This window comes from Mustela nigripes, chromosome 11 (genome assembly GCF_022355385.1).
Source record: "Mustela nigripes isolate SB6536 chromosome 11, MUSNIG.SB6536, whole genome shotgun sequence".
Lineage (NCBI taxonomy): Eukaryota > Metazoa > Chordata > Mammalia > Carnivora > Mustelidae > Mustela > Mustela nigripes.
In genome coordinates, this window is record NC_081567.1 from 16,939,622 (window position 1) to 16,958,402 (window position 18,781).

An 18,781-nucleotide genomic window follows, 5' to 3' on the forward strand; every position below is an offset into this window, starting at 1 on the left:
AGGAAGGCAGTGTTGCCCCCTTGGGAGCAGAGAGGCTGGAAGGCTGTGTCAGGTCAAGTCGCGGTTGCCCTCCAGGGCTGTGCTCTCAGCTCCGGCTCTCCTGCGGGCTGTGCTGTTGGCCCAGCGGCGAGTGCGGAGCCCAACGAACAGCGCTTCCCAGGGTCTCCGGCCAAGTTCTCTTAATGGGACCGAGCATGAGCAGCAGGACGGACCACGTCGGAGGCCCCTTCCTGCTCAGAATTCTTCAGTGAAGGCTTCCTACTTCAGGCACAAAACAGGCAGAGAGACTGTGGGGCCAGGGCTGGGGCGCAGCGGCTGTACTGGGAGAGATTGAATGCGGCGGCCACAGAGCCCGACTGCAGAGGGGCCCTAGGGCAGTCTGGCTGCCCCCCTTCTTGGGGCCAAGCTGGGAAGCTGGACGGTAGAGAACAGAGGATGCTGGCTTCCGGGCCTGGCTTTGCCTCTGCTTTGCTGTTTGGCCTCAGCAGGGTGTTCGTCTCTCTAGGCCTCAGTTGTCCTCATCTGTCAAGTGGGAAGTTTTATCTGGGTTGGCGCTGCACACATGATTTGCTTGGCCTGGATAGTGTTTCCACTGGGATTTCACATAGAAGTTCAGCTGACCGGCTTCTCCTGAAAATCCAGAGATCCAGCCTCACGCGCTCAGCCTTCCACACTCCACATCTGCTCCATCCCCACTGGCCCACTGCACTCACATGACCTTCCCAGCCCCGTGGGAATGAGTTTGCAACATCTCTCCCTCCTTGAGGCACACCCCCCCCCCCCCTTCAGCCCCGGCTCTGCTCTCTGAACTGACCTGCAGCCGCGCCTTCTTCCAACGGGGGGCACCCTTGGGTTTCCCAGCTCTCCGGGTGGTGGGTGCCCACAAGGAGGGGCCGGGTTCTAAAGGGGCCCTTCTCCCTTGACCTCCCCCTTTCTAACCTCCACCCACTGCCGCCTCTCAGCTTCCTCCCAGTGCAGCGCGGCGCCTATATCCTCAAGCCCCTCAGCCACCGTCCCCACCTCCAGGAGGCCCTAGCCACGCTTATGACCTTGCTATTCTGGGCCCTGCGTCCTGTTGGGAGACGGACAGGAGACAGCTGGGCTCACAGGCCACCCAGGCTGGGGGCGAGCTCGGGAAGCCGGCTGGCTCTCCCAGTGTTGTCTAATCCCTGGGGCTCCCTCAAACCATGATCTCAGGAGACTGGGGATAGAATTGGCCTTGCAAAGGAGGGGATGGTTTGGGGAGCTGGGTGCTGTGTTCTGGAAAAGGCGGTGGTGAGTGAAGGCTGTGGCGCCCCGGGGTAAGCAGGACCTGATCTCCTCCTAATCTAGCAGCAACTGGTGCTGTGAGGCTCCCCTTCCCCCCAAACCCTGCCAGCTTCAGGGACTTGCCTTCTGAAGGTGGGGGGGAGGGGGCCGAGGAGCACCCCCCACCCCAAGATTTGCATGTCTTGGCCAGAGAAGCCTAAGAGACTGTTTCCTTCTAAGCCTCTCTTTAAGGATGGTTGAGCTGAAGTTTGGGACCCGTCAGGTCCAGCCAGGCCCTGTGTCCCTGTCCTTCAGAACCAAGCTTCTGTTCCCAACTTCAGCCCTCCTAGGAGGGGAGGAACACCTTCCAGCTGTGGGCTTGGAGACCCCCGGGGAGGGATCCAAGAGAACCAGTGCCTTCCTCCATCCCAGTCCACACCCTCAGCCTCGCTGGTGGCCAGCCTTCTGCAGGTCCTGCAGGTCCCAGCTTCCCCACTGGGAAGTTGGGGGAGGTGGGAGGGGTCACCTTAAAGGGCCCCCGCTGGCAGCAGCGTCCTGTAAAGCCTGCCCCCTGGCCTCAGTCCTGCTCGCAGCTCCCCTGAAGCCTGGACCCCTCCAGTCTTCTCCCCCTCTCCATGTTTGGGCATTCCTGCTCCTTTCGGTGCCCCGGTCAGTCCTGCAGGTGGAGGCAGGGAGAAGGCAGAGAGCACCAAAAGGCTTGGCAGATGCTGAGTCGGACTCTGGCCCAAGAAGGTGGGTGCTGGGCCACAGGGAGGAGGTGTCTGTGGACGTGGCCTCCACTGTCTGAGCCCCCTCCTCAGGTCCCAGCTCCAGGGAGGGATTCCTGGGAACCATGCAGAGGAGGAGGGATGGAGCACCGTGTCCTCAACTCACCCCAGAAGCTCCCCTCCCCTCCCAGGTCCAGGCAGAGGAGGGAACAATCATGGGGGGGCTAAATCCTTAAGTGCCGCCCCCCACTGCGGGCCTGGCCTGCCCGCTAGCCAAAAGCGAGGCTTCCCCTTCCTCCTCTCGCTGTCCCCCTGCCATCACCTGCTTAGGAACCTGAGCACCAGTGGGGGAAGCAGCCCGGAGAAGCCATTCAGTGGCCCACACTCCTCTGACGGTCCCTCTCGGAAGCTGAAGGCCTAGATGCCGGGAGGACTGGAGCCCCCCCCACCTGCCACTAGTAACTCTCACCGAAACTCTCTCCTTTCCCTACGCTCCTTCGATCCCCTGCCCCACAGCCCAGGCCACCCTCTGTCTGCTCCTCCAGCAGCTGCCCTGGTAGCAACCCAAAGACGCCCCCATCTAGGAGCAGGGGTGGGGGTGGGGGGCTCGGAGCAGCTGCTCGACAAGGAAGCTGACACCAGGGCCAGCCGCTCAGCAACAACTCGTGGCTTTGCACCCAGCCCTGGGCCCCCACCCACCTGGCTGCTGCGGGCCGGCTCCCCGCTGTCCCTTTTCCCCACTGCTCCTCAGACTTCCCTCTGACCCTGGCGGCCCGTCTCGGTCTCCCCAGCTCCGTTCTGTCCTTATTTCCCCCTAGACCTGTCCCCATCAATCTGTCCCTCCCCATTCCTCTGCTCTCTCCAGCTTCCCAGCCCCCTTTCCTCCACACGCCTCCTTCCCTACCGCTTCTTCCCTGGGATATGCCCAGCACCTGAGCATGCAGCCTCGCTCGGAGCCTCGCTCCCCTGGAGGAGAAGAGTTCAGGGCCAGGGCAGAGTGTGGACTACATACCTTCTAGGACCTGCCATGTGAACCCCTTGAGTTAACACTGTGGCATGGGGGGCCCTCATTCCATGACTTGGGGTGACTGCCCCCATCCTGAAACATTGGCCCCTTCCCCGCCATCATCAGCACATTCTGTAGCCTCGTGGATTACCTGGCTGCCTGGGTACCCTATTTTCTCGGGGAGAGGATTCCCTGCCAGGGATGGGTGGGCCCCCCAAAGGCTACATTTCCAGAGGCCGAGTTAGAGCGATGGAGGGGGGGGGGGGGGTTTGGGGGAGAGATAGGCAGTCCTGGCTTTGCTCACCAGGGCTTGGACACTAAATCCCTTGTTGATGGCTGCAGCAACCCCTCCCGAGGGTAGGGTTACCGCCTTCTGCCCTGTCCCCTTGACCCTCTCCCCTGCCTATTTCCCCTTGTTCCTCTAGAGCCATTTCCTGTGGCCCCCAAAGGATGTTGTCCCCCCTCTCCCATCCCCGGAAGGCTGGAGTATCTGCTGCCCTTTCAGCAAACTGGGTGAGGAAGGAGACCTCGGCAGCAGAAAGAGGTTGGGCGGCAGAGGAGGGAGTCCGGGAAGGAGCGAGGTGGAGGCCCCGGAGTAGGAGGGAAGAACTGCAGGTTGGACTTTGGAACAGGAAATTCGGTACAACTGAGGAAGTCCAGGCAACTGAGGGTGGGGTCAGCAAAACACAGACAGTGAAGTCTCTCCCCGCCCCCCCCTTCCCTGGGGCTGGGGCCACCTTAGCTTCCCTCATGAGTGACATCTCAGGCTGCAGCCCCACTGTTCCCCCTCTGTCAGCAGAAATATCTTTCTTCTGACCCCTCCTGCCAGAGTCTTAGCCAGCCAATCCCTGATCCGGGCGGGGGGAGAGCCCGGCCCCCCAGACTCCCTCATAAGGACCAGCTGGGGGCTGGGGGGGTGGCCGGCTGCTGCCAGTGGGACGGGGGTCAGAGCTTCGTGGGAGGAAGAGAAACGTGGGGGGGGGGCAGGAGAGAAAAAGCAAAAACCCCAGACAAACAGGCAGGTGGACACTGAGGAAGGCCCCCGAAGCGTGAGAACCCCCCCAGAAGGAGCACACCGCCCCCTGGCCCCCAGGAAGGGAGCACAATGGAGGCTGCACACTCCAAGACCACAGAAGAATGTTTGGCCTATTTTGGGGTGAGCGAGACTACAGGCCTTAGCCCGGACCAAGTGAAGCGGCATCTGGAGAAATACGGCCCCAATGGTAAGTGTCCCTTGGAGGAGAGGCTGGTAACGCCCTCCTGTCCCCCCGCCACGACACAGACACAGACACACACTCACACACTTACACACACTGGAGTCTCTCCCTCCGGAGTACCTTAGGGAAGAGCTGGGCCATGGTCCAGGGCCTTCAGGGGGTAAGAGGAGACTAACAAGACAGGGTCCCTGAGACTAGAGTTTTGGGAGGATTTATGGGATGACCTTGGTGAACCTCAGATGCCCTTTTGGTGGCCCGGTTCTCTTACCTTAGCCAGAATCCTGCATGTGGGGGACATGACACTGAACCCCAAATGAATATGTCCTTTTCTTCTTTTTTCCCCCGGACAGAGCTCCCTGCTGAAGAAGGTAAGTCACTGGAATCCCTGAGCTCTGTTAATGACCGTCCCCCACCCCACCACCGTGCCCCACTCCCTTCTCCCCACCTTCTTCCTACTGACTCCCGGGGCAGATACCCTCCCAGAGGTTAGAATCTGGCTAGGGACAGCGGTTTCCACGCACTTGCTCCAGGAGGCCTCCAGCCCTTGAGCAACTAAGTGCCCTCCACCACTTTGAGGGGCCGGGGTCTGGACGCCTCCCCGGTGAGTTCCCTCAGTCCCCTCTCAGTAGCGAGCAGAACCTTCCTGCTCGGCCTGGAAGGCCACGCTCAGCCCCTGGATCCCCGCCTGCCCTCCGAGTCCCGCCATTCATCCACCAGGCCTTAACCCGGGGGGCCCGCCCTCCTCTGCCTCTCCCCGCAGGGAAGTCCCTGTGGGAGCTGGTGGTAGAGCAGTTTGAAGACCTCCTGGTGCGGATCCTTCTTCTGGCCGCCTGCATCTCCTTCGTGAGTACGGGCAGGCGTCGGGGGGCTGGCCGGGGTGTGGGTCGGGGGTCCGAAGCACCAGGGGCGCGGGGGCTCCTCGGCTCCAGTGGTCCAAGCCCTCAGCATCCTCTTCCCCAGACCAGAACTGGGGGCGTGGGGGAGGGGGCGCCCATGCGCATACGCCTTGGTCCTCCTCCACACCCCACAGGCGGGTTTTATTTTAAGCGTTAAGGGTGTTCTCGGCCAAAACACTGAAGCTAAGCCACCCCCGCAGCTTCAAGGGCTTCGAGGGCTCGGGTTACCCCCCGAGCGCCGGTCCCCCCAGCTCGGCTCAGGCTCCGACTCCGCTGAGCTCCGGGCCACCACCGCTCCCGGCATGCCCCGGGGCGCGCAGCCAATCCCCGAGCGTCCCGGAGCCCCCGCCCCGCCCTCCTGACGCTGATTGGCCGCGGCAAACACGCCCCTCCCAGAGGCGGGAAGGAGCGGCGGGTGCGAGGGTGGCTCCGCGTGCGCCCGGAGCGCCCCCAGGCCCCTCGCCTGGCCCCGGGCTGCGCTGCCCGCCGCCCACCAGGCCTGCAGCGCCCGGGGCCCCCTCCTCACCCGCCCGGCCTGGGCCTGCCCGCCCTCCCCCGGGCCGCGCGCAGCCGCAGGGGCAGCCGCAGGGCCGCCGCCTCTCCGGCCCTGGCGCCCTCCCCACCCCGCCCCACCGCGGCACCCGCCACCCAGCAGCCCGCTTGCCGCCTGGAGCGTCCACCTTAGCGTCGTGGCCCCGCCGGAAGACAAGACTGGGGGCAAGGAACGCCCCCTGTCGTGGTCTCCTTCATGGAGGCCCTGTGGGTGCCCGAGTTCTCGCTGGCAGGGCCTCCCTTCTCCCTTCTCAGGTTTGCTCCTTGACATTTGCCTGTGGCCGCTCCCTGGCAGGGGCGACAGCTGGGGTGGGGTGTGTACTCGAGGCCCCGTAACTCTATCCCCCCTCCTGCTCCCTCCTGAAATTGGAGCTTGCCCGCCTTGGGCTGCTGGGCAGGGCTGCGGCCCCCTCCCCCCACCGTGTCGGCAAGGACCACAGGGTTTTCCCTAAGGCGTTCTGGCTCCCAAGGGATGGATGTGGCTGTCGGGGGTCCTTGGTCTGTGTGTCCCGCGAGCTTTGCTTACAGGCCAACAGCCTGGCCAGGGAAACCCAAAAGCATTCCCAGTTAACCCTCGAGCTGGGCCCGTCTCCACCCTCTGGTTCCTGCTGCACAACAGCAGCGGCAGCGCTCGTGTCGGTCTGCGCTTTGGAGCCTGTAGGACCTCAGACCAAGGAGGCGCTGCGGTATCCCCGCGATGCCCAGCCCGGTCTGCTCCTGCGCGTGTTCCTGTCCTCAGGGCCCGTCTTTATGTGTTGGAGGGGCTTCGTCCCGGTTAGCCGCCCTTCCCCTCGCCACAGGTGCTGGCCTGGTTCGAGGAAGGCGAAGAGACCATCACCGCCTTTGTGGAACCCTTTGTCATCCTCCTGATCCTCATTGCTAATGCCATCGTGGGCGTTTGGCAGGTGCGCCGTGACCCCGCCTCACTCCTTCCCATCCTGACCCTAAACGTGAAGCCAGCCTCCCTCCCAGTCTCCTCCTCCTCCGTCACTTCCTTTGGGAAGTGTTCTCTGTTCCCAATGCCCAGTTTGGAAAGGGGACGGAGTGCGGGAAAGAGACAGGACACTGGTGTCGCCACTGTCCCTCGCTGGCTCTGCAATCCAGGAAGGGTCCTTCCCCCTCTCAGCCTCAGTGTCTGCCCTCACAGAATGGGGCTAATCATCCTGCCCCTGGGCTGTGCTGAGAGGGAAAAAGGTGATGTTTGTGGAGTTACCAGCCCTGTATGCCTGGCATATAGTAGCAGGTCAATCAACGCCCGCTTGATTTTCCTTCTCGTCCTTTATCACGCTCTACTTTTCCTGTCCCTTGATTTCTGATTTTCTTTGATTCTCTTTTTGTGTCTCCCCTGAACTGCCTTGCCTGTCTTGGGCCATAAATGACAGTTTCCTCCGCACACACACCTACCCTCCCGCGGGGTTTGTCTCCTCCCTGATGCCCGGAGCCAGGACTGTGTGACTGGCCCTTGCCTCTGTCATGTCCCTGTGTCCCCCAGGACTCTGGCCCCTGCCGTCCTGATCCTCCCTGGCCGGTCCCCTCCCATTCCACACCCTTCCTCCCTTTGCTGAGCCCCCTCTCCTGCACTCTGTCCTCCCAGGAGCGTAACGCAGAGAACGCCATCGAGGCCCTGAAAGAATATGAACCCGAGATGGGGAAAGTCTACCGGGCTGACCGCAAGTCAGTACAAAGGATCAAGGCTCGGGACATTGTCCCCGGGGACATCGTGGAGGTGGCTGGTGAGTGATGGGAGTGAGTGGTCCAGGTAGGGAGGCCTTGACCTCGAGGCCAAGAGGATGTGTACGCGGAGGGTGGGGGCCCCTGATTCTGCTGTCCGGGAGGGAGCTGGGATGGCGGAGCCTTTGCTTTTCCTTCTCCGACTCCTCAGGAGGTCACCCCAGGGCACCGTGGCCAGAGAAGCCCTCCCTGTCACAGTCTCAGCAGGAACAGCCAGTCCTGTCCCTGACACTCCAGGCGGACCCCCTGCTCCCCCTCCTCTCACCAGCACTTGCAAGCAACAGGTGGAGCCTAGTCCCTGCCAACGGCACCGTCTCCACCCCCCTCCCGAGGCCTGGCTTCTCTCCTTCCACCCACCCCCAAGCTTGGTCAGCTTTAAATCTTGACCTCTTGGTGCCCTTGAGGCCTCTTGAAGGGGAAGGAGTGAGGGTAGAAGGGAGGAGGGGGGCCGAAGGCTCAAGCCCCCAACCATGTAAGGGAAACTCGGGCCCTAGCAGGGAGCACGGGACCTAGGAGGAGGGGAGCTCAGGAGGGGCCCCGCCTCTCTGCTGAGGGACACTTAATGCCTGCCCGGGGAGGGGTGGGGGCTGGGTGGCTAAGATTACTGGGATTCTGCCCCCTTCAGCGGTTTTCCTATTTGCCCTGCGCAGGCCTTCCCTCATCTCCAGGCCCCTGGCAGAGGGGAACGTATCTAGGCCCGCTTGCCTCCACTAGACGCCCTAGTTGCCACCACGGGAGGCCCGGGGAGGAGGAGGGAGGGGGGGCTGAAGACCCCAGGGCACCATCGCAGGCCCGTCCGGCCACAGTGACAGTTCAGAGTCAGCGCCATGAATGTCTATAAATATCGCTTGGGCTTGGGTGACAGGGTGTCCCGCCCAACTCTGTCTCCGACCTCCTCCCTCCTCCGTCCGCTTCCTCTGGCACAGGAGGAGGAACCTTAGAAACAGGGAAAGGAAAGCGGCCCAATGAACCCCAGCCCCAGGACCATCCACGGGACCGGGAGAGATGAGCAGAGGCCCTCAGAGGCCGTTAGCCTCTACAGAGGCCCTGAAGTCTGGCGGGGGAGGCGGACGTCATCAGCCTTGTCAGCCTACCTGCAAGGTGGTTTCCTGGGCTGACGCCTCCTGGGCATCTCCCGTGGCCTGCTCCGCCGGTCCTTCTCTCCCGCCAGTCGCCCCAGCTCACTCACCTCACCCACCGTGGCTTCATGCCTTCCCTCGGGTGCGCAACCCAGGGCCTGGCGCGCTTCTGCTGGGCGGTCTCTGCCGGGCCCTGCGGGACCGCTCCCCCGCGGCCCCTGCCGCTTCTCCCTCTCCCTCTTCTCCTGCCCTCTGATCCTTCCCTCGGGCTCTACCTCTTGTCCTGCTCTGCACAGATGTTTCTCCATTCTCGTATTTTCTCCTGTTTCTTCCTGTTCCCCTCCCCCTGTCCCCGCCGTGGCTCCGTGGCCTCCTCTCCCCTCCGAGGTGCGTCTCCCCAGTTCCCCCAAAAGTCTCTTTGACTTTTTTCCTCTCCCCCCACCTTTCTCCCTCTTGTTTCCGTCTCTACTTTGCTGTCTCATGACACACCTGCATGGTTCCTAATCTCCCCTGCAGCGGCTCAGCGTCGTCACTGTTTATTGAGCATGTGCTATGTGCCGTGCACTGGGCCCTCTCACAGGCTCGCAGCCGAGGGAGGAGAGAAAAGCAACAGGGGTAGTTGGAATGAGTGTTCATGGGGGATGCGTGCTGGGGCTCTGGCGGCCTACGCCAAGGGCCTGACTCAAGCCCGGGGAGGGCACCCGGCCCTGGTGCCCTGAGGAACCAGGTGAGGTAGTCAGACAGAGATCGGGCTTTCCTTGGGAAGGAAGAAAACTCCTCTCTCGACTGACTTCACTCTCGCCCCCTCTCTCCACAGTGGGGGACAAAGTCCCCGCGGATATCCGCATCCTGGCCATCAAATCCACTACGCTCCGGGTTGACCAGTCCATCCTGACAGGTCCGGTGGGCCGGGGAGGGGGAGGATGCTTCATGGGGCGCGGGGAGGAGGTGGGGAGCTCAGGGGACACCCAGGGATGCAGCTCCAGGGGGATGAAGAGAACAGCCGGCCCCCTCCTGGCTCCCTGGCGCCCGTAACGTCCGCACGGCCCCACGTGGTTCCCCATCATAAGCCCGAAACACAAGGGGTCATGGGAGGGAGCAGGACATTTGTGCCTGTTCTCCAGATGGTCATCGACCCCGTCTTTCCACGTGGACATTCAGACACCCAGAGAGCTGTCTTGTTGCCTCAAAACCACAGCACCCCCCTCCTGCCCTGAGTGAGGACCCATAGATTCTAGAACAAGCTAGAGGGTCTGGATGCACTTAAAACCATAGCTGCTTCAGGTTCTTCACTGCGAGCGAGAAGGTGAAGAGCCAGCGAGCCTTCCCTGTGGTCCAAGGAGGCAAGGCCGGGGTGGTCCCCTGACCCCCTGCCCAGTGGCGACAGGAAGGCATCTCCTTCCCTGGAAGGTGCTCTGTCGTTGACTGTGCCCCTTGCCATGAAAAAGCTTCTTTCGCTTTTGCCAAGACCTGGTTCTGAAGTCTATGTATTATCGTCTCCATTTTACAGAGAACAGAGGTTAAGTGATCCCAAATTATGCAGCTTATAAGGGGTCGAGCTGGGGCTCAGGTCAAGGTCTTCTTACTCCAAGTGCGTTGGATTTCCCTCCTGCCTCCAGTGGCTTTGGCCAGAGTCCAGCTTCCTCCAGAACGGTTGCTAGGTCCTTCCCAGGCCCTGTCCGACCAAGCAGGGCCAGAGTTAGGGGCAGAAAGCATGGGAGGAGAGAGGCTGTGGCGTCATCCGAAAACCTCGTGGCTCCTTCTCGGCAGGCGAGTCTGTATCTGTCATCAAGCACACAGACCCTGTTCCTGACCCCCGAGCTGTCAACCAGGATAAGAAGAACATGCTTTTCTCGGTGAGCCAGGCCGGGCCAGCTGGCACGCGCCCGACCCAGAGGCCTCTGGTGGGGAGAGACGTGGCTGTGCATGGCGAGATGAGGACCGCCGCTGGGGGGTGCAGTGGGAGGGCCGCCCCTCGCCTCACTGCCCGCCTCTCGGCCGCCCTCCCAGGGTACCAACATTGCCGCTGGCAAGGCCGTAGGCATCGTGGCCGCCACGGGTGTGAGCACCGAGATTGGGAAGATCCGTGACCAAATGGCCGCCACGGAGCAGGACAAGACCCCCCTGCAGCAGAAGCTGGATGAGTTTGGGGAGCAGCTCTCCAAGGTCATCTCCCTCATCTGTGTGGCTGTCTGGCTCATCAACATTGGCCATTTCAACGATCCTGTCCACGGGGGCTCCTGGTTCCGGGGGGCTATCTACTACTTTAAGATCGCCGTGGCCCTGGCTGTGGCTGCGATCCCAGAAGGTGTGGCAGGCTCTCTTTCTCCTCCCGTGGGCTGGCCGAATCTGCAGAGGGCCCCTTTCCCAGTAGGATAACATTCGCTGGCTCCAGGCCTCACGTCCTCCGCTGCCTCCCCACAGGCCTTCCTGCGGTCATCACCACCTGCCTGGCCTTGGGCACCCGGCGGATGGCAAAGAAGAATGCCATTGTGAGGAGCCTGCCCTCCGTAGAGACTCTGGGCTGCACCTCCGTCATCTGTTCCGACAAGACGGGCACCCTCACCACCAACCAGATGTCTGTGTGCAAGGTCAGGGAAGGATGGGGTCTCCCACTCCCAAGACGGCCTTTGGGGTGACATAAACCCTCCACAGATGGGGTCAGGCCTTCATCCCTGGCAGCTTCTCCCCCGGCCGGGGAAAGAAATGCGCGGAGGGCCAGTATAGGTCGCCACCCTTCCAGCCATGAAAAGGACGAGCGAGGGCCCCTCTGGCTCCCCCTGCCCCCCGGGACTCGTCCTCCGTGGCCGGCCTGGAGGGCCCCATTTGAATAGCATTTCCTAAACCCGGCACGCTTAATCCCTTTGGCAAGTGTGGACCTCGTCTCAGGATGATAGTTTAAATGTAAAAAAATAAAGCACACAGGGCAGGGCTCTTGTTTAAAAACTACACTGGGCTACGGAGGAAACCTACGACTGAATTACGGTCATCCAAATATCTTCAAGACACGTTGGCGATGCGTGCGCACTTCTGCTTCGGGTTGAATGCATTCCGCAGCAGGCCCAGCGGCGGGTGCCCAAGCATTCAGGAGCCCGCTGGCTATTTCGAGGGCTCTGAGGGCGATCTGATGCAGGAAGGAGCTGTGGGCCTGTTGGGGCAGGCATAGGCGTCGCTAGTATCGATGTGGTCTGCTGCCCGCGTTCGTGACTGAGAGGAAATGCTCAATGTCAGAGAGAAAATAAGAGCTGCCATTCCCCCCCCCCCCCATGTTTCCATCTTGGCAGGGGGATAGGATTTGGGACGGGGGTCATTCAGGGACCCCCCAGGCAAAGAACCCCTGCCGTAAACCAAGTTCAGTGAAACAGCACGTCCAGCATCAATTGCCGTTCCGAGACTCAGGGCTGGCGGTCAGAGAGGGTGAGAAGGGCTGTACCGTGTGCTCCCTGGGGAGACCCCTGTGCTTGCTTGCACTTGAACCCTCGTCAAGGCCGGGGGGCGGTGCCCCTTCATTTAAGCCAGGGTTTTGGTGCACTTACTTGACCACAGAACCTTTGTCTGTCGGAGCCCTTCTGAAGCCCCATCCCTCCCCTGCTGGGTGTAGTTCACGGTGGGCGGCTCCTCTCCAGGACCTTCCAAAGCCCAGGCTTCCAAGCCAGACCACAGGCTCCTGCCCTGTTCCCTAAACATGGGTTGATGGCCCTCATTCGAAAGTCAGGACATTGCACAGGAAAATAGCCCGGATTTCTGGCTCTTCCTGCAAAGCGGGAAGATCTGGCCGTGAGCGGCTGAAGTGACAGCTGGGCCACGGGCTCTCCTGCACCTCGCCACGCATGTCCCCTTTCACTGACTCATCCAAGGGGCCTGCAGGGCGGCCTGCAAAATCTACGGACTTTCATTCGGGGGCCGTAAGCACCGAACATGGAGGACGGCGGCCAGGGAGTGGCAGGAGGCTGTCCTCGTCTCTGAGGGCAGCTGGGAGAGAGATGCGGCCCCTGCCTCCCCTCGGTGCCAAGTGCCTTTGGGGATGCTGAGAGCTGGACATCTGTGCCCACGGCCCCTCTCCCTGCAGATGTTTATCATCGACAAGGTGGACGGAAACGTCTGCGTCCTGAACGAGTTCTCCATCACTGGCTCCACTTACGCTCCGGAAGGAGAGGTGTAAGTTCCCTGAAGTCCTTTCCTTGTCTCCCCGTGCCCCCCGCAGACACCTCCCCCCAACACCCCTCTCCCGGGGGCCTCCCTCTAGTTTTATCTCTCTCTCTCTTCCTTCCCTGACCTTGTTCTCTCTCCCGCCCGATGGGGCTCCACCTCGGTGGCCGTGTCCCCGACTGTCCCCCGTGTTCTCTCTGCATCTCGGCCCTATTCTGCTCTACCTGTCTCTTTTCCTTCCTCCCTCCCCGCCCCGCTGCCAGCCTGAAGAATGATAAGCCCGTCCGCGCAGGGCAGTATGATGGGCTGGTGGAACTGGCCACCATCTGTGCCCTCTGCAATGACTCCGCCTTGGACTTCAATGAGGTAACCTCTCCTTTCCTGACACAGTCCCCTTCCAACCGGCCGAGGCGGGGCCTCCTCGCCAGGCCCCGTGGGCAGGGGACGCTCTGTACGGAGGCCTCTCCTGGGTGGGAAGGGGAGGGAGTGGCCCGCCCCCTTCCCCGTTCTAGGAGAAAGGTGGGAGCAAGGGGCTGGCAGTGCCCGGCACTTACTTCCTCTTCCTCCTCTGTCCTCTCAGACCAAAGGTGTTTACGAGAAGGTGGGGGAGGCCACCGAGACGGCGCTCACCACCCTGGTGGAGAAGATGAATGTATTCAACACTGACGTGAGAAGCCTCTCAAAGGTGGAGAGAGCCAATGCCTGCAACTCGGTGAGCCTGGGCGCTCCCTCCCATGGGGCCCTTCTTCGTCCCGGGTCACACAGGCTAGGCCCCAGGGAACCTTGGGGGGGCAGAGGCCGCCAGTCCAGCTGGGCAGGGCTCTGTGCCCCATGCCAGGACCCTAGCCAGTACGGGCAGCCGGCCTCAGCTGTTCTTGGCCAGGCCGACTTTGGGTAGGCCCTCCTGCCCCTGGACCGATGCAACCTCGCCGCCGTCTCGCTGCAGTCCCCCTCGGTGATAATGCCTCCTGATGTGTCCCTGGCTGGACGGAAGGCATCGGGCACAGGCCATGGCCACCCATCGTGGTGCTTCCCTTGTCTGGATGAACAAACCCCACTCTGTTCCTCTCTAAGACTTTGCTATTAATGTTTCTTCAACGTGTATATTGCACTCCTCTTGCATATTTTGTTCTCCACATCGCTCATTCTTTTGTTTTCTTTTGGATATACAAGATGCTCGTTGCAGCTGCTTTTTTTTTTTTTTTACGATTTTATTTATTTATTTGACAGACAGAGATCACAAGTAGGCAGAAAGGCAGAGAGAGAGGAGGAAGCAGGCTCCCCGCTGAGCAGAGAACCTGATGCGGGGCTTGATCCCAGGGTCCTGGGATCATGACCTGAGCTGAAGGCAGAGGCTTTAACCCACTAGCCACCCAGGCACCCCTAGTTGCTGCTTTACTTAATAAGACAGGAATAATGAAAACAAATATCTCTCATTAGAGAGTGTGTAAGAAATTTACAAATGCTAATATAAACATCACCTTATCTCTTATTCATTGTTACTTTTACACTTGTTTTCTCTTGACGTCTCTATGACGCACTGGGTGGAAAAGGGCTCGCGTTTGATTTTGTGGCATATTTGTTACTATGTGCCAGGCACTGGGTCTCTATTGTCCAATAGCAAGCATGTCCCTAGGGGCCCACAGGTAGTTATTGCAATTTAAATTAATTAAGATGAGATAAAAGTAAAAAGTCACCTCTTGGGCTGCACCAGCCACATTTTTCCATGCTGAGGAACTGGGCTCAGTGGCACCCTATTGGATGGTTCTGATTACAGAACATTCCCATCACCACCGAAGTTCTAGATGGTGCCATACTGAGCCATCCTGTTTTCGTTGTGCTTTAAACTGGACACCGTAAGAAAGCCACAGCACCAGTCTTGAAGCTCTCTCCGTTTGTGCTGTAGGTACCAGATGGAGCTCCAGTCTGAGACTCAGCTTGTGGTCTGCTCTGACCTCCAGATCCTTTTTGACTGTGTTCTACAGGGTCTGAGACTCTGCCCTTCTGTGATGCAGCAGCATTCTTATCCCACCTGTCTCATGTCTGGCCTCTCCCTGTCCGTCTCCTCTCTCCCAGGTGATCCGCCAGCTAATGAAGAAGGAATTCACCCTGGAGTTCTCCCGGGACAGGAAGTCCATGTCTGTCTACTGCTCCCCAGCCAAATCCCGGGCTGCCGTGGGCAACAAGATGTTTGTTAAGGTCAGAAATCAGAAACCTTCTTCCCAGTCCTGGAGCCCTCTCCTATCCCTGCCCTCCATCACTGTGCCCTGGAAGAAAGGGGTCCCTGAAACCTCGCCTGGTCTCCTAGGGTGCCCCTGAGGGGGTCATTGACCGCTGTAACTACGTGCGAGTTGGCACCACCCGGGTGCCCATGACAGGGCCGGTGAAGGACAAGATCATGTCCGTGATCAAGGAGTGGGGCACTGGCCGGGACACGCTGCGCTGCCTGGCCCTGGCTACCCGAGACAGCCCCCCAAAGCGAGAAGAGATGATCCTGGATGACTCTGCCAGGTTCATGGAATATGAGGTGAGTGGACGGAAGCCCCCCTTGCCCCAGAGTCATCTGCCTCCCCTGGCTCTGCCCACAGTGTGTCCTGCTGCGTCATGGACCCTAGAGTCACAGGGAAGAACCTAGAATCTGGAAGGACCATAGGAACCATCTAGTGAGTCCAGGGCTGCTCTGCCAGTGGCCGTGAACCTGTCCCAGATGCGGCGAGGCACTTGCCTCCAGACCAGAGACCCATGTGGTCCCGGGACACCCTCAGTTCTGCCCCATGTTTCCCTGAGAAGATATTCCCAATGCAAGAGCGGGGCTAGACCTGCACTCTGGTACCTGGGCCTTACCTTGCTGCAGACTGACTCTCTGAAGGGCACCCGAGTCCATTCTTTCGTTTTCTTGTTGGGACCCAGTGGCCCGGCAGGTAGCCTGGATTTGCTTAGGCCTGTAGACCCAGCGAGTGGCCCCTCCAAAAGCAGAAGCCACTGCCCTAACTCCCGGTTCTAGCTCTTTCCTTGAAATATCCACGGGCGGCCACCTCCGCTGGGCCGGGCAGTGCCACATCCCCAGGCACACACGTGAGCAAGGTACATCTCCCGCCCCTGGGCTTACGAGGCCCCACTGAGATTCGCACGCCCGGCCCCAGCTCCCATCATCCCTCCGGCCCCCCGCTTCCTCCCTGGCTCATTTCCCGAGCCCCTTCCTGACCCTGTTGCTCTCTGGCGTCTCCCCAGACGGACCTGACGTTCGTCGGCGTGGTGGGCATGCTGGACCCACCCCGCAAGGAGGTCACAGGATCTATTCAGCTGTGCCGGGACGCCGGGATCCGAGTCATCATGATCACTGGGGACAACAAGGGCACGGCCATTGCCATCTGCCGGCGCATCGGCATCTTCGGGGAGAACGAAGAGGTGACGGACCGAGCCTACACCGGCCGGGAGTTCGACGACCTGCCCCTGGCCGAGCAGCGGGAGGCCTGCCGCCGTGCCTGCTGCTTTGCCCGCGTGGAGCCGTCCCACAAGTCCAAGATCGTGGAGTTTCTGCAGTCCTACGATGAGATCACAGCCATGGTGAGCGGACGGCGGGGCTGTACTGCTGGGGGCACGTTGGGGGGCGCCTTGGGGACCTGAGCAGCAAGAGGGAGGTTCAGCCCACCAGGAAGGGCCATGTGCAAGGGCCCGCGTCCCACCTTCTCGCTCTGCCCTCAGACAGGTGACGGAGTCAACGACGCGCCGGCCCTGAAGAAGGCCGAGATCGGCATCGCCATGGGATCGGGCACCGCCGTGGCCAAGACGGCGTCCGAGATGGTGCTGGCCGACGACAACTTCTCCACCATCGTGGCTGCGGTGGAGGAGGGCCGCGCCATCTACAACAACATGAAGCAGTTCATCCGCTATCTCATTTCCTCCAACGTGGGCGAGGTGGTCTGGTGAGTGGCCAGGGCGGGAGGCTGGCCCTGGGGGCCGGTGGGGGTGGTGACCCACATGGGTCAGGAGGCAGGACAGACACGTGACCGCCTCCTTCTGGCAGCATCTTCCTGACCGCCGCCTTGGGGCTGCCCGAGGCCCTGATCCCCGTGCAGCTGCTGTGGGTGAACTTGGTGACTGACGGGCTCCCGGCCACAGCCCTGGGCTTCAACCCGCCAGACCTGGACATCATGGACCGGCCCCCCCGGAGCCCCAAGGAGCCCCTCATCAGTGGCTGGCTCTTCTTCCGCTACATGGCGATTGGGGGTGAGCAGGATGGATGGAAGACCCCCTACTCCTTCCCAACCCTTGGGACCAACCCCCAGGGTGGCACACCCACTTCCCTAGCATGGCCGCCCCGGGGGAGCCTCTTCCCCAGTGAGCCGTTGGTGGCCGTGAGCCCTCTGGACGCCTCCCGTCTCCCCAGCCGTGACCCCAACCCTCATCTTCTGTCTACCGCAGGCTATGTGGGTGCAGCCACTGTGGGAGCGGCCGCCTGGTGGTTCTTGTATGCAGATGACGGGCCTCAGGTCACCTACAACCAGCTGGTAGGGGGACAGAGCAGGGAGGGGGGTGGGGAGCAGGAGGGAGGCGTGGAGGGCCTGTGGGATCCCAGCGCCTCGCCCCGCCCCCTGCAGACTCACTTCATGCAGTGCAACGAGGAAAACCCTGACTTCGAGGGCCTGGACTGTGAGGTCTTTGAGGCCCCCGAGCCCATGACCATGGCCCTGTCCGTGCTGGTTACCATCGAGATGTGCAACGCTCTCAACAGGTGAGGGCCGCACGCCCACCCCTGCTGCCTTCCAGAGGCCGCTGTGCCCTCCCGCTTCCTCTCTGTGCTCACTCCTGCTTTCTGCTGTCCCCCACGCCGGGCTCCACTCGGTCTCCCCTTCACAGCCTGTCCGAGAACCAGTCCCTCCTGCGGATGCCCCCCTGGGTGAACATCTGGCTGGTGGGCTCCATCTGCCTCTCCATGTCCCTCCACTTCCTCATCCTCTACGTCGACCCTCTGCCGGTGAGCCCTCTGGGCCCGGGACCCACCATTCTGTGCCCCTCGGGGAGCCGCTCTGGGCTGGGGTGCAGACAGAGGGAGGAGGGAGTCAGGCTGGGGTGGTCTGGGGCTCCTGCCTGGCCCCTCCTGAGAGGGTCACCGGTCCTCACCACCTCCACCCACCGTCCCAGATGATCTTCAAGCTCCGGGCTCTGGACCTCACCCAGTGGCTCATGGTCCTGAAGATCTCATTTCCAGTCATTGGGCTCGATGAGCTCCTCAAGTTCATTGCTCGGAACTACCTGGAGGGTAAGCCAGCCCTCCGAGCCCTGTTTGGCCCCGGTCCCCCCATAAGCCCTCCCTCTGCGCTGCGAAGGCGCCCGCCCCCTTCCTTTTCAGTGGGATCAGCGCCTCTTCCCTGAGCCCCCCTTCCTCTGAGCCGGGGCAGGTGCCCGCGGCCTCCTCAGCCCTCTTGGTCCTCCACGGCTGCCTCCACCCTTCGTAACCTGTCCTCTCTCTGTCCTCTCTGGCCATAGGATAACCCGTTTCCCCTTCCTCCATCTCTTTGAACCGTGTCACAGGTATCACCCTCTGCCCGCCCCAGCCGCTGTGCCCGCCCCCACGCACTCCCCTCTCCCCCTCGGTGGCACCCGAGGTCACTAGCGCTCGCTGTTCCGCCGCCCCCCCAGGTCCCCCCACCGCTGCCGCTGCCAAGGCCAAGCTTCCTGGCGGGGCAGGCCGCTGTCCGGACGCTGCGGGTCCGGCGGCCGCGGGGCTGCGCTGCGCTGCGCGGGGCGCTGGGCTGTCCGCTGGGCTGTCCGCTGCCGGGGCTGCAGGGCTGGGGAGGAGTGGGGCCGGGACACAGGTGAGTCGGGGGCGGGGGCGGGGGCGGGGGGTCCTGCACTGACCCTCCGGGGAGTGTGCGGGCGCGGAGGGGCCGGAGGGCCCGGGAGGGACTGTTCCCCTCCCCTCCTGCCCCCCGGCCTCACTCTTCCCTTTCTCCTTCCAGATCCCGAAGACGAGAGAAGGAAGTAACCGGTCCTTCTGCCCCTTCCCCGCCCCATAGTGACGCATCTGCAGCCGGAGCCGCGGCACAGACTCCCAGTCCCTCCACTCCCCGATGTTTTTCTGTTTATAAACACGAGGGTCCCTCTCCCTCCTCCGCCCTCCCCAGCCCATCTCCCCTTCTGCTCTGGACAAACCTCCCCTCCCCGACCCCAT

The 18,781-nt window shown here is 61.8% G+C and overlaps 1 protein-coding gene and 1 long non-coding RNA gene across 3 annotated transcripts; one reads left to right on the top strand and one right to left on the bottom strand.

Moving 5' to 3' along the window:
• Positions 1-16: 16 nt before the first annotated feature.
• On the bottom strand, positions 17-5,083 carry LOC132026783 (uncharacterized). Its single transcript, XR_009406994.1, has 3 exons — positions 5,001-5,083; positions 4,468-4,558; positions 17-630 (listed from the first exon to the last, which is right to left on the bottom strand). It is a non-coding gene; the product is annotated as an uncharacterized LOC132026783 (long non-coding RNA).
• ATP2A1 (ATPase sarcoplasmic/endoplasmic reticulum Ca2+ transporting 1) lies at positions 3,960-18,740 on the top strand. 2 transcript variants are annotated; one of them, XM_059415041.1, is made up of 23 exons: positions 3,960-4,205; positions 4,550-4,567; positions 4,960-5,042; positions 6,448-6,552; positions 7,242-7,380; positions 9,275-9,355; positions 10,228-10,313; positions 10,468-10,765; positions 10,882-11,048; positions 12,527-12,615; positions 12,870-12,972; positions 13,187-13,318; positions 14,683-14,805; positions 14,915-15,133; positions 15,838-16,173; positions 16,312-16,532; positions 16,634-16,836; positions 17,032-17,117; positions 17,208-17,341; positions 17,467-17,584; positions 17,752-17,869; positions 18,097-18,141; positions 18,570-18,740. In XM_059415041.1, exons 1-22 carry the CDS (start codon positions 4,088-4,090, stop codon positions 18,099-18,101), a joined length of 2,982 nt encoding a protein of 993 aa, XP_059271024.1. In that variant the 5' UTR covers positions 3,960-4,087; the 3' UTR covers positions 18,102-18,141; positions 18,570-18,740. The 2 variants fall into 2 exon arrangements, with proteins under 2 accessions (XP_059271024.1, XP_059271023.1); XM_059415040.1 differs by lacking the exon at positions 18,097-18,141.
• Positions 18,741-18,781: the final 41 nt, after the last annotated feature.

Bases quoted from the DNA above. Each gene is read 5' to 3' on its own strand.
- ATP2A1 (XM_059415040.1), top strand. From the start codon at position 4,088: ATGGAGGCTGCACACTCCAAGACCACAGAAGAATGTTTGGCCTATTTT. The intron at 11,049-12,526 runs GTCAGGGAAGGA...CTCTCCCTGCAG, and splicing joins ACCAGATGTCTGTGTGCAAG to ATGTTTATCATCGACAAGGT. The intron at 12,616-12,869 runs GTAAGTTCCCTG...CCCCGCTGCCAG, and splicing joins TACGCTCCGGAAGGAGAGGT to CCTGAAGAATGATAAGCCCG.